Source organism: Poecilia reticulata, linkage group LG21 (assembly GCF_000633615.1).
Source record: "Poecilia reticulata strain Guanapo linkage group LG21, Guppy_female_1.0+MT, whole genome shotgun sequence".
Taxonomy (NCBI): domain Eukaryota; kingdom Metazoa; phylum Chordata; class Actinopteri; order Cyprinodontiformes; family Poeciliidae; genus Poecilia; species Poecilia reticulata.
The window spans coordinates 17,160,094-17,173,392 of record NC_024351.1 but is presented as its reverse complement, the minus strand read 5'-3'; the positions used below and the strand labels follow the sequence as shown (position 1 = coordinate 17,173,392).

General features: G+C 40.2%; 1 protein-coding gene across 1 annotated transcript in view; it reads left to right on the top strand.

The window, feature by feature from the left end:
• Positions 1-12,634: 12,634 nt before the first annotated feature.
• plcb1l (phospholipase C beta 1-like) overlaps positions 12,635-13,299 on the top strand; it is a 127,680-nt gene continuing 127,015 nt past the window's right edge. The window contains exon 1 of the mRNA XM_008398321.2: positions 12,635-13,106. Within this exon, the coding sequence (XP_008396543.1) occupies positions 13,008-13,106 (99 nt within the window). The 5' untranslated portion in view covers positions 12,635-13,007. The remainder of the gene's footprint in view (positions 13,107-13,299) is intronic.

The following is a 13,299-nucleotide window of genomic DNA, read 5'->3' as shown; positions in this document are numbered from 1 at the left end:
GATGATACTGCTGTACTTATTCTTACAGTGTGTCGTCAAGCTTTTGATCCTACCTCCTCCTCCTACAGAGACTGCTGCACTGACAATTCGCTTGACAAACATGCAATCACCATAGTCACAGACAGCCCCTTTAGTTAGGGTAGAGTGCAGTGTGAATTATGGTTGAGATGGAAACCTTTGAATTATGGGTAAGCTCTAAAGTACCTCTTGTCCAGGGAAAGACGAGGAGGAGGAGGAAGGATCTTCACAGACTCGAGCCACAGATCAGCGCAGACAGAGACCTGGCTCGGTGAGCTGCTGCAGGACCAGAACAACAAGAGGCTAACCCAAACATGGACTAGTAGAGCAGGAGAAACCCATCCTGGCTCGGCTTCGATGGTGCATCTCACCACGAAACAGTGAAGGAGGTTTATGGCATGTAGCCTCCTACTATTCAATCCGTCATTCGCTCAAGCCAGCTCTGCGAACATAGGCTTGGAAAACAGCATTGCAGGCATTCCTGCCTAATTGTACATTTGTCCTCTTTCAAAGGGAAGAAGTGTAAAGCCAGATAGAAAGATTCTTGGGACAGGCCGATAGCGCCTGTATCCCTAGCCTCCTGAGGGCTATTTAAAGGTACAGTAGGCTGTATTTTCCGCTGCACAGTGAGGCACCCTCCCTTCCGCCTGGCTCCATATTGGAACCAGATGCTGCTTGATGCGAGGCCCAGCTAATTTAGGTGGACATGGCACATGGAAGCGACTCGCCCTGTATGCATACCACCCCCTGTTGGTTTTCATGTGATGAAAAATCTTTACAATATGGTGGGGGAGGTCCTTTCAGCGAAGCACTCATAAACCATTCTTGTTCATGTTAATACAGCATGAACACATGCTTTTGTAGTTTGAGTAACTTTTGTACACAACCACTGAGACGTAGCAGTGATTTACCAAACACATATGCTTTTAAAACATTAGCCAGGGTTTCCGAGATGTACGCAGCGTGCAAAATGAGTGTAGTTTGAGATTTGAAAATTGAATGAGGAAAATATAAAATATTTGTTATAGCTGGCAGTTTCAACTCTCAAAATTTATACTGCTGTTTTTCCACTTGAAATGAGATTTTGTAAATTTTTTTCAACCTTACTTAAGACAAAAAGAACCTCCTACTTTATTTTATTTATTTTTTTACTTTATATGCCAAAGAGACACACAGCATTTAACTGTTAGCTTTACCCCACCTGATTGGAAAGGACGCTTCCCTCTAAGCAATTTCTTATCACATCAACACAATGGTGCTATGCTGCCAGTCCTATCGTGTTGTAACATAGTAAATTACAAAAGTAACTATAAGAATCATTCTGTGATGCAGGTCCAAGTGTGAGAGGCATGTGAAAGTGCACACGTGTATAGGCACATTCGTATGTGCATGTCAAGATAACCACAGTTGCGCCTCAGAATATGTCCTTTGTCTGGCAGGCTGACAGGTAATGGAGTCAAAGAGGATGGATGAATTATGGTTGCAAAGCAGATGAGACGTTGCCTGGACTTCGAGCCAAAACCTCACTGGTAGTTAATTGCTGTGTGACAAAGCTGCATGCAGCTATTTTGCTGGGTCTAACTTTGCATGGAATTAAAATATAATACTCATGCAAAGTGCATATGGAATGAAATGTACAGCAAGTGTTGATATTTGTGTTGATTGCAATTATTTAACTTGATAAAACCTTCTTTTTTTATTTTCAGACATGATCACTAGTTAGCGACGTTCCCCTGACTAGACACATTTTTGCACAAGTCCATTGGGATCTCCTAGTGAACATACTCTAACTGTGAAACAAAAACTTGTAGATCAGACAGGAAATTTCTTCTTTGATAGCACATGTTTGTTAAGCTGCGCTTGGTTGACCTGTGTTGACCTGTCTTCTCAAGTTCAGGACTGCGCAGCCACGGTCCTCCCTCAGCTTGCACCAACAGCCATCTATTCCTCGCTAAAGTTTACAACTCTTTTGGTAACACAGATTTAGATAAAGCTCAAGCTGTTCCTCTCACATCACGCCACAAAACGTGTGGTTATAAAATCTTTAAAAATAGAATTTACCTCTAAGAACGTGTAGATACTGCAAAGCTCTTCTGACGTCATTAAAAAGAAATGAATATATGATATTTCTTTTACATTACAGGTTAATCTAAAACAGCCAAAGCTGCATGATGTTTTAAAATTGGAACTGTGCCTTTTAATTCAGAGCCTGTTAAATAATAGCGTACTGAGTAAGCGCTCCCCTTCACCAAGTAAGCCTTTCTGCAGAAAATCCGTGGATATGTGTTGAAAATGTGATTATCTGGACAGGATTCCTGCCCAACCTCCATGCCGCATCTGAGAAACAGAAGGTGACTTTTTTTTTTCCGCAATGAACGACCGCATAATCCGAGTGTTGAGGATGAGGGGGGTGCCTCTCTGGAAATCCGTTTTCTGCAACAATGAAACAAATGCATGCAAACTTACATTAGGGAACACACACAAACACAGGGAGGTTAAAGGGTCTCATTGTTATCATGGGGGAGCTGCCCTGTGGCTGTGATTAAGCGCTGTTTTCACTATCCCTCCAGTGTCCCGAAGCTTAGCTAGATGTCACAGCTATGGCAGGAATGCTTGAGTGAAAAGGCCAAGATAGGGTCACAGCAAGGATGTAAACATCAACATTTTCTCTCTTAAAAGGATTTAGCCCCTCTTGAAGGGGGGAAAAAAGCTCTACCGCAGCACAAAGCCTGATCCTTAGCACCTGGCCCTAGGCACACACCTATGTCCAGCTTAGCCCAAACTAATCCTTATTTAAAACTGTTTCAGGGGAGAAAAAAAAAAGAAAAACTGGCCATAAACCAGCTTCTTGTTTTTTGCCCAGTGCTGAGTTGCTTCTACAGATTGCTATCAGAGCAGACAGGAGTTTTATGGACTTGCTGGAAATGTGCCATAGCAGGCGATGGACAATAGATGCACTGTGCAATCCTGATTGGCAGATCTGTTCATAACAAACTCTCTAAATAACAAAGTCACAGAGAGGAGAGAGAGGGTTAAATCAATCCTTGTCTCATTTTTTTTTTTTTACAGAAGTATACCAGTTTCTTTTTTGCCTGTTTATAGTTGGATATTGCATAACTTGCAGATGAATGCAAAATCTCTATAGGGACTGAAATCAACAGACACCAGAGACTCTAACACATATTTGTTGATCACCAGCTACTCTGAATGATTTGCATTAATGTATCATCTTCATAGTGGATAAGGTTTGATCATCCGAATTTGACAATATCTGCACACTTCACTGATTGCCAACCCAACATTTCAGTCAGTTTTTTATGTCATCCTGTACTGGCGGCGGTTAAATAAAAAAGAAAAGATAAAATAAAGGCATTGTGACAGGCCTGCAGCCCCATCTGCTGTTATGCCTCACAATGGATCCAAAGACGGCCTGAGGCACAGATGTCTGGAATGACTTTGTCTCTCAGTCAAAGCATTACCTGGGAGGGAAGCAGATGAAAAGAATGACAATTGATTTGCACAGTCTTTTTTTTTCCTTCTCATTTAGTATTTGTTGCTCATTATTCTGTTGTGAAGGCTAAGTTTAAATAGCACCATCTCTTTTTCCCTCCCTGTGTCCGCCTCAAACACGTGACAGTGGTTATGCTAACACAGCATGGGATGTGAACCATTTTTAGGCTGCAGCCACAACCGTGGCATCTGCAACCCTTCTGCTGGCCTCTTCTCCAAGTTGCAAACTCTATATTCATGCAACAGACATATACTGTTGAGCAAATATTCATTCGAACACAGGAAAACCTTTAGTTGCTCTGGAAATGGAATGTCTGATGCGTCGTGATAACTTTTGTGACTAGGAAGCTGCCTTAGTAGTATGCACAGTTATAATGTCTTGCTAAATTATTCAAGGAGGCCCATGGTAACTCCATGGGGGAAAAAATGCCAGCTATTGCGCATGAAATCCACAAACTGCGCCTTATGAAAGGTGACCTGAATAAAGTCATTGTTGAAAGAAAGCCATAAGATGGGTGGTTCACAGTATGGCATGTCTATGTAAGGGAAACAACAAACATGTTGAAAGGGTGACCTAGTCTGATGAGAGCAAAACATGTGACTTTCAGTTCTATATGAAGAACTCAATGGTCAAAAAGTAACTCTGATACCCTGAGAACACCAACAGTACAGTGAAACATGGTGATGTCACGGTGATGGATGCTTTGGGAATGATTCAGCAGGAAGAGGGGAGCTGGTGAGATTTGATTGGAAGACAGATGGAGCTACAAACGGACAGTCCTAGAAGAAAAAAAAATAGTCAGCATTACTAAAGATGTCAGAGTAGGGCACCGATTCATATAACAGCATTACTACTATGCTGTAATTTAGATAAATCAATAGAAAATGTTGCATGACTTGAAACTTTCTGTACAGATAGTCTTTTCGCTAATGAAACTCAAGAGCTAAGAATATTCTTGCAAGTTATGTCAATCACATGTAAATGTTATTTGTATTGTTTAAAACTTTAATCTGGTGACTTTCCTGACGTAATGGGCCTCCACAGATCCTCCTCGCTTCACACCAGTGCAACCTGAAACATCCCTTGTGTTCATCAGTAGTTTGAGGAGGCCGTGTTTTCCTTCTCTGATAATTTTGACATTCACGTAATGAGTCCTTTCTGACAGAGTGAAACTGGCCCAGCTGCGGCTCTGCAGGTGAATGATGTCGTCTGCTTCCTGGCTGTGAAAGGCCTCTGTGTGGTCCCAAGTTTCTTTACATCATACCAACATGTGTGCAGACTGGAAACCTGTCATCCATGTTGCCATTTGATATTCAAGAATACTCGCTTGATTGTTGACATTACCAACTGACCTTTTTTGTTATTGGTGCCGCGTCTGCGTTGTGTGCGTAAAGCTTCTGTAGAGGCATAGTATCCACAGCTGCGAGGAAACTGTGCCTATAATCTGTCTCACCAGAAGTGTAACCTGAGTTAGAGTGAGGTTAAGGGTCAGTTATTGAACTTGAATTACTCTGGGAGAGGCCTCCCTCGAGCCTTCACCAACCCTCTCAGCCACCCTGTGGGGTTTGTTTGTTTTCTCTCCCAGTCTCTCCCAGAGCTTGCCCAGTCCTCTGTAATGAGTATTTAATACACACCCTCAGACATGTTTACACTGCATGTAACAGCACTGGTTGTGTGATCTTGTGACACACTTAAACATGCGTGTCAACCTATGCTCGCAATTTTTTTTTTTTTGTATTTGTGTGTGTACACTTGTATACATGTTCCCTTTCATTTCATTTCAGCGTGCGCTCTCTATTTTCCTCGAACTCTGAAGTCTGTAGCCTGAGGGGAGGAACACCTGCCAGATTTTTCCCTCTTCAATCTGAAATAAGACAATAGAAGCGGTAGAGTAGAGGTGTTTGGTTACACACAGAAACAGACCATGGAACGGGACACATTAAAAAAAAAAAAAAACTCCTCTGGTCACAGCAAAACTCCAGGTGTGAATCATGTCCGGGGAAAAAAGAGAAAGAAGAAAGAAAAAGAAACCCCACTCACGCACATGCATGTGAGTGGAGACACATTGGGGAAGAAAAGAGCTTCAGCGTTTTTCTCTGGACTCATAATTTGACCTGAGTCGCAAGTCCTGGGGCCCCTCTGCAAGCTGTTAAGTTTTTAACATATCATTTTTCACTGCATATGTTCCGTGTTATGTTAGTTACCAAGAATTTCAATAGAATAGACAATAACGTTCCTAAACCTTGGGAGGATTATTCCTAATTGTAAGCAGAGGAGAACCCCCAGGTAACCGTAAGGTTATCCCACAGCACTCTCTGTTGGCGAACTTGAATTACTGCTCCATTTAAAGCCTTGAAAGTCTCAGGAAGGCTTTGGTCTTTTTATAGGCAAAAACCACATCCCTGGTGTGTTTGAAGAAACTGTCCTCACTAAGTAGTAGCTAGAGCAGCCAGCACATACTCACTATTTTATAAGTATGAGTGGTGGAGGAAGCCTTTGAACTGCAGCCATTTAGGTTCCCCTGACTTGAGGACTTTATAATTCGGAGGAAAATAAACTATAGTTGGATAATTAGCAGTGTTGATCATGAAAAGCTGTTTATTGGTTTCTCTCACACAGATGGATCACAGAAATGGTTAAATGCACCCAGTTTAACTGTGTATGCTATATGGCATGCATTTGTAACTGGCACACAACAGGGAAAATGTTTAATTTGCTGTCATAGTGCACAGAAACCAGCAGAGTACTTTTTAAAAAGTATCTAATTTCTCTTTAACATGTAGTCACACTACAACCGTAACCGACAAGTTTTTATTGGGATTTTATGTGGAGGACCAAAGAAGGTAACATAACTATGAAGAAGAACAAGATGCACTGTATGACTTTCTGTATTTCTTACTAATACAAATCTGAAATGTGTGGCCTGCATTTACTGTAAGCACCATTTACTCCTAAACTCCAACAAAAAAGTTTAAGGGTATGCATACTCTGTTAGGCAATTTATATAAGAGCATACTTATGTTTGGTTGTTCGGTGTAGTTCGAGTAGGACAAGGCACTGTTGGATCTCTAAAAGCATTTCAGAAAGTCTACATGAACAATTAACTTTTAATCCAATAAACCATCCGTTCTTAGTGAAATTTGTACCACAGGTTAAATTAGCTCTGGGCTTTCTGAGGCCCAGCCTTGACAGAAATGCTCTGTCATTATGGTACTCGTTAACATTGCTTAGACCATATGTCTTTTTGGGCTTTCCTCTGTTTAATAAGCAAAACCAAAGTTTATCCTGGCTGCTAAAATTCACATCTTTGTCAGCTGTGTTCACCAGCTGCCTCCAGGACTCAGAGCTATGGGCAGTGAGAGAAATAAATCAGAGAGAAATAAATCAGAAAAATATGATCTGACACTATAGCAAGTTTGCTCCACTAAAGCAGAAGTGTAACTCCATTCGAACATACATCAGACAAACCAACACCATTATAATGGTGAAGTTAGAGACACCCACAGCATAACCTTAGACATTTGGTGAGGTATTTCTCCCTCATTTAGCCAACATCAAGGCAAAGAAGATATGACATTTTATGTCCTGTATTAAAATATTCCAAATAATGAATTGCTTGTCCAAAAACATGAATGCATTTCATACAAGTTTGTCAAGGAGGGAATTGTTTTATCTTCAATACCCCAATGGCTCTTTGATGGGTTTTTCTGCTCTCTGGTGGCTGTTGAAATCCATTTTTGTTTGTTAAATAACATGACACTAAATGAGAGTTTAATCATGGTGTTTTTAATTTTTGTTTTATTATTATTATTTCCCCATTGACAATGTTTAACCATGTTTTCTGCTCATTTTTCTCCAAATCTTTATGACCACTATCAGTGTGATAGTAATGATAAACCACCAATAACCTTGTCTGAGGCAAAGCAGGTTCAGTTTCTCCAGAAAAGGAGCATTTTACTTCAGAACAAATTGTGACCACCAATTGGTCAGTGGCTGACAAACCCACTGGATTGATTGACAGGTGGTGCCATGTCAATTGGACCCCAACGCACTTAAAGAACAAAACAACACAGTCAGGCTCAGTTTGCCATTACATTACATAAAGGCAAATTTCACATAGACATACAGATTACTACAAACATAATGAAAGTTTTGACTAAAACAAACTATTTAGTGTGTAAACCAATAGTTTTGTTTAAATGTTTTTCAAAATGTATGTATTTCTACTTAAGAGTCAATCTAAACTGTTTGTTAGTCGAGACCCCCCACTGGTCAAGTTATGCAACTACTACCAAGCAAAAATGGGTTGCCTCAGATACATTTTGTTGTAATTAAAGTGAAAGTTGAGGCAACTGCACTGAAAAAAGATCAAAATAATGTGCTGTTTGTAATTGCTGCAAATGTGCCGAATCCAGTTTAGGGTGCAGTGCCATGCATTGGCCAGTAGATGTTGCTAACATGTTTTTTTTGTTCTGTGTCTTTGTGTTTGGGTTCAGAATGAGGACACTGTGGGTTTCGGCACAAACAGACCCGTCTTGCTCTTCCTTTAAAATACTTCAATTAGTCAATAACATAGTGAAAGATTACTTATGCCACATCTGCTATCCATCCGTCCCTCTCCTCTCTATTCCCACCTGTCATTACAAGGTTGTAGGGGCGAAGGGCTGGCCTGTATCAGTCGTCAGGCAAGAGGTGGGCCACACTGGTCAGGTCTCCAGTCCACCACAGGACAGCGCAGAGATAAACAGCCACACATGCCCACTCTCACTACTTAGAGAAATTTAAAGACAGATTAAATCTGCTTTTAATTTGGCTTGGACTTTTTGTGCCAGGTCTGTTTGTTCTCCGTGGATCTGCTTCAAACTCCTGTCAGACAAGCGTTTCAAAAATATGTTTGTCTCTTTTCTTTATTTTCTGAATGCAAACGTTTTTCTGAAACATTCATTCAACTATTTCATTCAGTTACAATGAATAAGCTCTTGCTTTTTAGAAACTCAAACACCGAGCACAGATATTTCATGCAAAAAAATTTCTTCAGTAAATGGCAAATAGAAATACTACCTCAGATCAGCAAACATTACTGATGTGTCACACTTAGCCGTGCCAAAGCCCAACAAGCATTTTTAAGCGTCTTTTACTGGATGTTAAAGGTACTTTGGCCTATTCTTCTTAAAACGATGTAAAATAAATCATTATTCATACATTGTGCTTACATGTATACTACTGGGTCAACCCCGGTTGACTGTCAAACTATGTAGGGACTGCTCTTCTTCTCCCTCTGTGTCAGCAGTGATTGGCTTCAGTCTCCTTCCACGACCCCCTGTCGGAAACAACAGAAATAACAAATGGTTGAATTGATTATTTTGATTAATTTTACAGTGTAGCTAATAGAGAAATGTTGTGTAGCTAATAGAGAAATGTTGTTGTGCTGAAAGCTACTCTTTGTAGGAAAATTCAACACTGCATTATTCTTGTATAGATCCAAATACTTTGAATCTAAAGAGACAGCAGCATACATCGGTGTAATATGATGGGTTTGCATGATGAATTTATAATCCCCGTTAGTTAAAGGAATCCTAAATGGGCGGCTTCCTGAGATAATGTTGATACTGAAAGTGCTGAAAGCCGCTTGTTTGAGAACACCTGCTTCTTTGTGTTCCTGCAACAATAGCACACTGTCACTGCTCATCTTTTTTGTCTCCAAATATGAAGCTATCTTCATATTTGATGAGTGATTACTCATCACATTAGCTCTCTATTCCAAGGATCTGCTCAGGGGGAGAGTCATTCACAGTGTGGAGAATCTGACACACGTGAATCTAAAAGATTGAACCTTGACTTAAATGCATAACAGTGGGTGTTGGGGGGATTTAATAAGAAGCAAGCTGAAAAGTTACTTACTCTATAAAAATGTAGTAGCATTCGTATTATTTGTCATGATCATCAGTCTTTTCTATCTGCTCCAAATTACTTCTGTTCAGTCAAAACTTCTTTCTTTTACTTCAAACAGAAGTCAGAAATCAGCACTTTCTGATTCGTACACACAAAAGGATTTTTTTTTTTATTAACACAAGCCCTACAGAAAACAACATTATTCAGCTGCATGCTTCATGGCTCCAGACTATAGTCTTCGCCAATTGTAATTATGATTTGCTTTGTACAAAGCGCTCCACTGTTCTGGATGGGCAGTAAAGGCCTTTGCCTGATCAGCAAGATTGGCTTGAGGTCCCTGTAATGTTGAAAATCTTGCTTGTTCTGTCCTATTTGAAGGCTGAAAACCTCTTCTTAGTGAAGTTTCCCTTCTAACAGACAAGTATGTAGGTATATTTTGAAGGCAGATTAGAAATACCACCAATACCAGATGTTTACATGCACTAAAATAAGCATGTCTAAAATAAGTGTTAAGTCATACATAAAAACTGCACAGACTACATTTTTTTCTTCAATCCAAAGGATGAAATAGAATGAAAGTATCCAAGTCGATGCGAAAATCAGAACTAATACATTGGAAATTTCTTAGATGTCTTTTGTAGGTTTTCTCTTTAGATTTTTGTGTGTGTGAATGCTGCAGTGGATTTAAAAGTTTCTCAAAACCTCAAGGCTGAAAAGAAAACACATCTTCCATATCAATTTTTGATGCAGAAAGGATACTGAATCATTTGCAGTACAAAATTATTTGAATATTGTAGTCGTGACATTGCTTTCTTCCATTTCTCTCCACATCAGTTTCCTGCTTTCTTATACTGCTGTCCAGATGTTTTTCTTCAGTATCTGATTTGTCCTGTCACATTCATTTACATTCAGGTAATGAAGGATTGGACATAGCGTAAAAAGTTTGTTTTCAGCAGTGCTGAACTGGCTGCCGTTTCACAGTCAGGCAGTGATTGACCAGAACGACACAAAGGGAGAGCAACATACATGAAGTAAAACATCATTTTTTTTCTCTCCTTTTTCAAATAGCAAAAAGAAAAGAAAGAGAAAAAAAACAGTTGGTGGTGCAAAGCCTCAAGGACTTTAATGTTTTATTTAAAAAGAGAGTTACAGCCCAAAAAAAGTCCCAAAGGCAGTTAGACTGCCTTGACTCGCACAACTTTGAAGAAGTCAGTCATGAAAAAATAAAGACGCTCAGAGCAGTGTGTGGGCACTGAAACAAAAGTCAGTGTGCGTTCTGTCTAATGGGGGCACAGTGACTTCTTCAATTAAGAGGGAGCGTGATTTTCTTGCACTTTAGTGCTAATCCAGAATGAAAAATCATAAGGACGCCAAGCTCTGCCAAGAAAATACTCAAAACAGCTCAAAACCTTTTGAACATGGTAATGTTTTACTCAGTCGATATAATTCTAATGGGGCTGCTGACCTCAAATTCACCCCAGATACTGGTAACAACCCCAACCATTCAACACATGCAAAGAAATATTAAATAAGTTTAACATGAATGTGTAATAAAGTGAAATGATTCTTGGAATAGGTGTTGAAAAGTGGCACCAAAGAGGCATAGAAGATGGCTAAAATATAGGTTTTTGCATTTAATTAGCAACCCTATACAACTGATGGTGTTTTGTATTATTTCTCATGGTGACCCCAAAAAAAGCATCTGAAAATGACAGAAGGCCTTCCTAAGCTGATTTGCATACAAATGGCTGTGGTTACATATATAAACTTTTGGAATATTCCAGTGAGCACCATTGGAGCCAATAAATATAAGTGGAAAGAAAAATAAATTCACTACAAGTCATCCAGGACCAGATACTTTTTGTAAGTGTTTTGGGGAAATTTATGAGAAGAACTGAAGGTCAGAGAGGACAGAAGATAAATATCTGAAGACAATATGTGTGAAAAACTGGGCAAGAATTACTCATGGGCGACACTATTTCTCCTAATACATTTTAGAAAGCATGTTCATTACTATACCTTTCCATTTTTATTTGGAACTTAATTGATGGGCTTATTTATCGTAATGTCTTTCAATGTGTGGATTTCTTGTATTTCCTTTTCACACAGTGTGATATATTTGAAGCATTTATTTTGGTTGAAATTTTGTTAATTATGGATGGGTTACGGTCAGTGAGAGCCAGAATATTAGATGAAAATACAATCTTTCTGATGAATGATGTAAAAAATAGAAAACATAACATGGCCCACATAATCAAGGGCAAGACTTCTGCTTTCATAGTTATCAAGGAGACAGTTGACATATGACACAAAACCACAAAGGGCTATGCTAATGAAGCTGGCAGTTCACAGCAAGCTGTTTCAAAGCATATTAATGGAAAGTTGAGTGAAAGGCAAAAATGATTGAAAAGTGCACAAAGCATGCAGGTTGGGTTGATAAATCTGTCTTTATCTTTGCAGATAAAGACAAATTTGCATGTCATGCTAAATAAAGGCCCGAGAGTCTGGAGTGTAGAGGATGGAACGTTGTCACCTACTGGTGTTGGTCCACTGTGTTTCATCAAGTTCAAAGTTGGTGCAGCTGCTAGTGGGAGACTTACCACCTGCTCATGATGCCCAAGGTACCCGTGTCTGATTTAATTACCATGTTACCACTGTGCTTTGGTAGACTTCAATCTGTTCTGATGTAAATCCCAGAGACCACAATGCAGACGAGCTGAAAACAACCCGATTTTCCCCAACACCTCAGCAGAGGCTGACTGCCTCCATGCCTTACGTTCTAGGAGCACCAACCAGGCATTAAGTGCAAACACTCAGTACACAGACAAACTTTTTAAAGAACGTTTTCTGAGAAATTGTTTTTTGGGGGGTTTATTAGCTTTCATTGAAACATTTTATTATATGTATGATAAATGTATATGTTATATCTGAATTTGACTTTTTGAATTACTGAAATAAATTTTTTCATTATCTAATTTTTGATGAAAATTTGGAGGAAAAAAATAATTTTTCATTTCCCCCTCTACAGTCATAAAAGCACATCCTGCCATCTACCAAAACAGGATAAATATTCCTGGTACTATAGCGTTATTATAGTGTCAGCCTTGTATAACATCTAATTTATCAGCTTGGGGCCAGTGCGCGCGCATCGTACTGCCACGGACACACGGAGGCGCCAGAACACTTAAAGCATCGATCCTGTCCTGGTATTGACTTGTAGCTCCAATTTCAAACCAGACGTGAAACTCATTCAGATGCCTCCCTCTTTCTCCGCTGCTCTGTCTCTCTCTGGAGCTCGTTTTTAGCTGCATGTCACTCAGTCGTTCAGTCAGTCAGTCAGTGGCTCCGCTCCGCTGCGCCTGTCTCTCCAGCTCTCCAAAACCGAAACGCGCTACCGCCGCCGCCGCCGCCGCCGCCACTGCGGGCATGACATACTACAAGCAGTAGTGATAGTGGGTTTCCATCTCCCGGCTTTTGAGAGGATTTAACAAAAAAAAGGGGGGGGAGACGTGGAGACATAAAAGAAGAACAGAGGGAAGAGATACATTTCTGGCCGTGCCGTGCGTCGAGAGGAGTGGATGAGTCAATGGCTGGGGCACAGCCTGGAGTTCATGCGTTGCAGCTCAAGCCAGTGTCCGTGCCGGAGTGCCTCCGAAAGGGCAGCAAATTTATGAAATGGGATGATGTAAGTAATGAATAGAAACACCAGTAATATTTTTTTAAATTATGACGACATCTCTGCATGATTTCTATGCGCTTTATTTGCATGCCCATGGTCCAATGTAGCATGTTACACAATCTATAAGCGACTCATGCAACAACACAGCGAGTAGATGTATTTGCAGTGGGGACTGCAGTGACTGGGGCTCAGAGCTTTC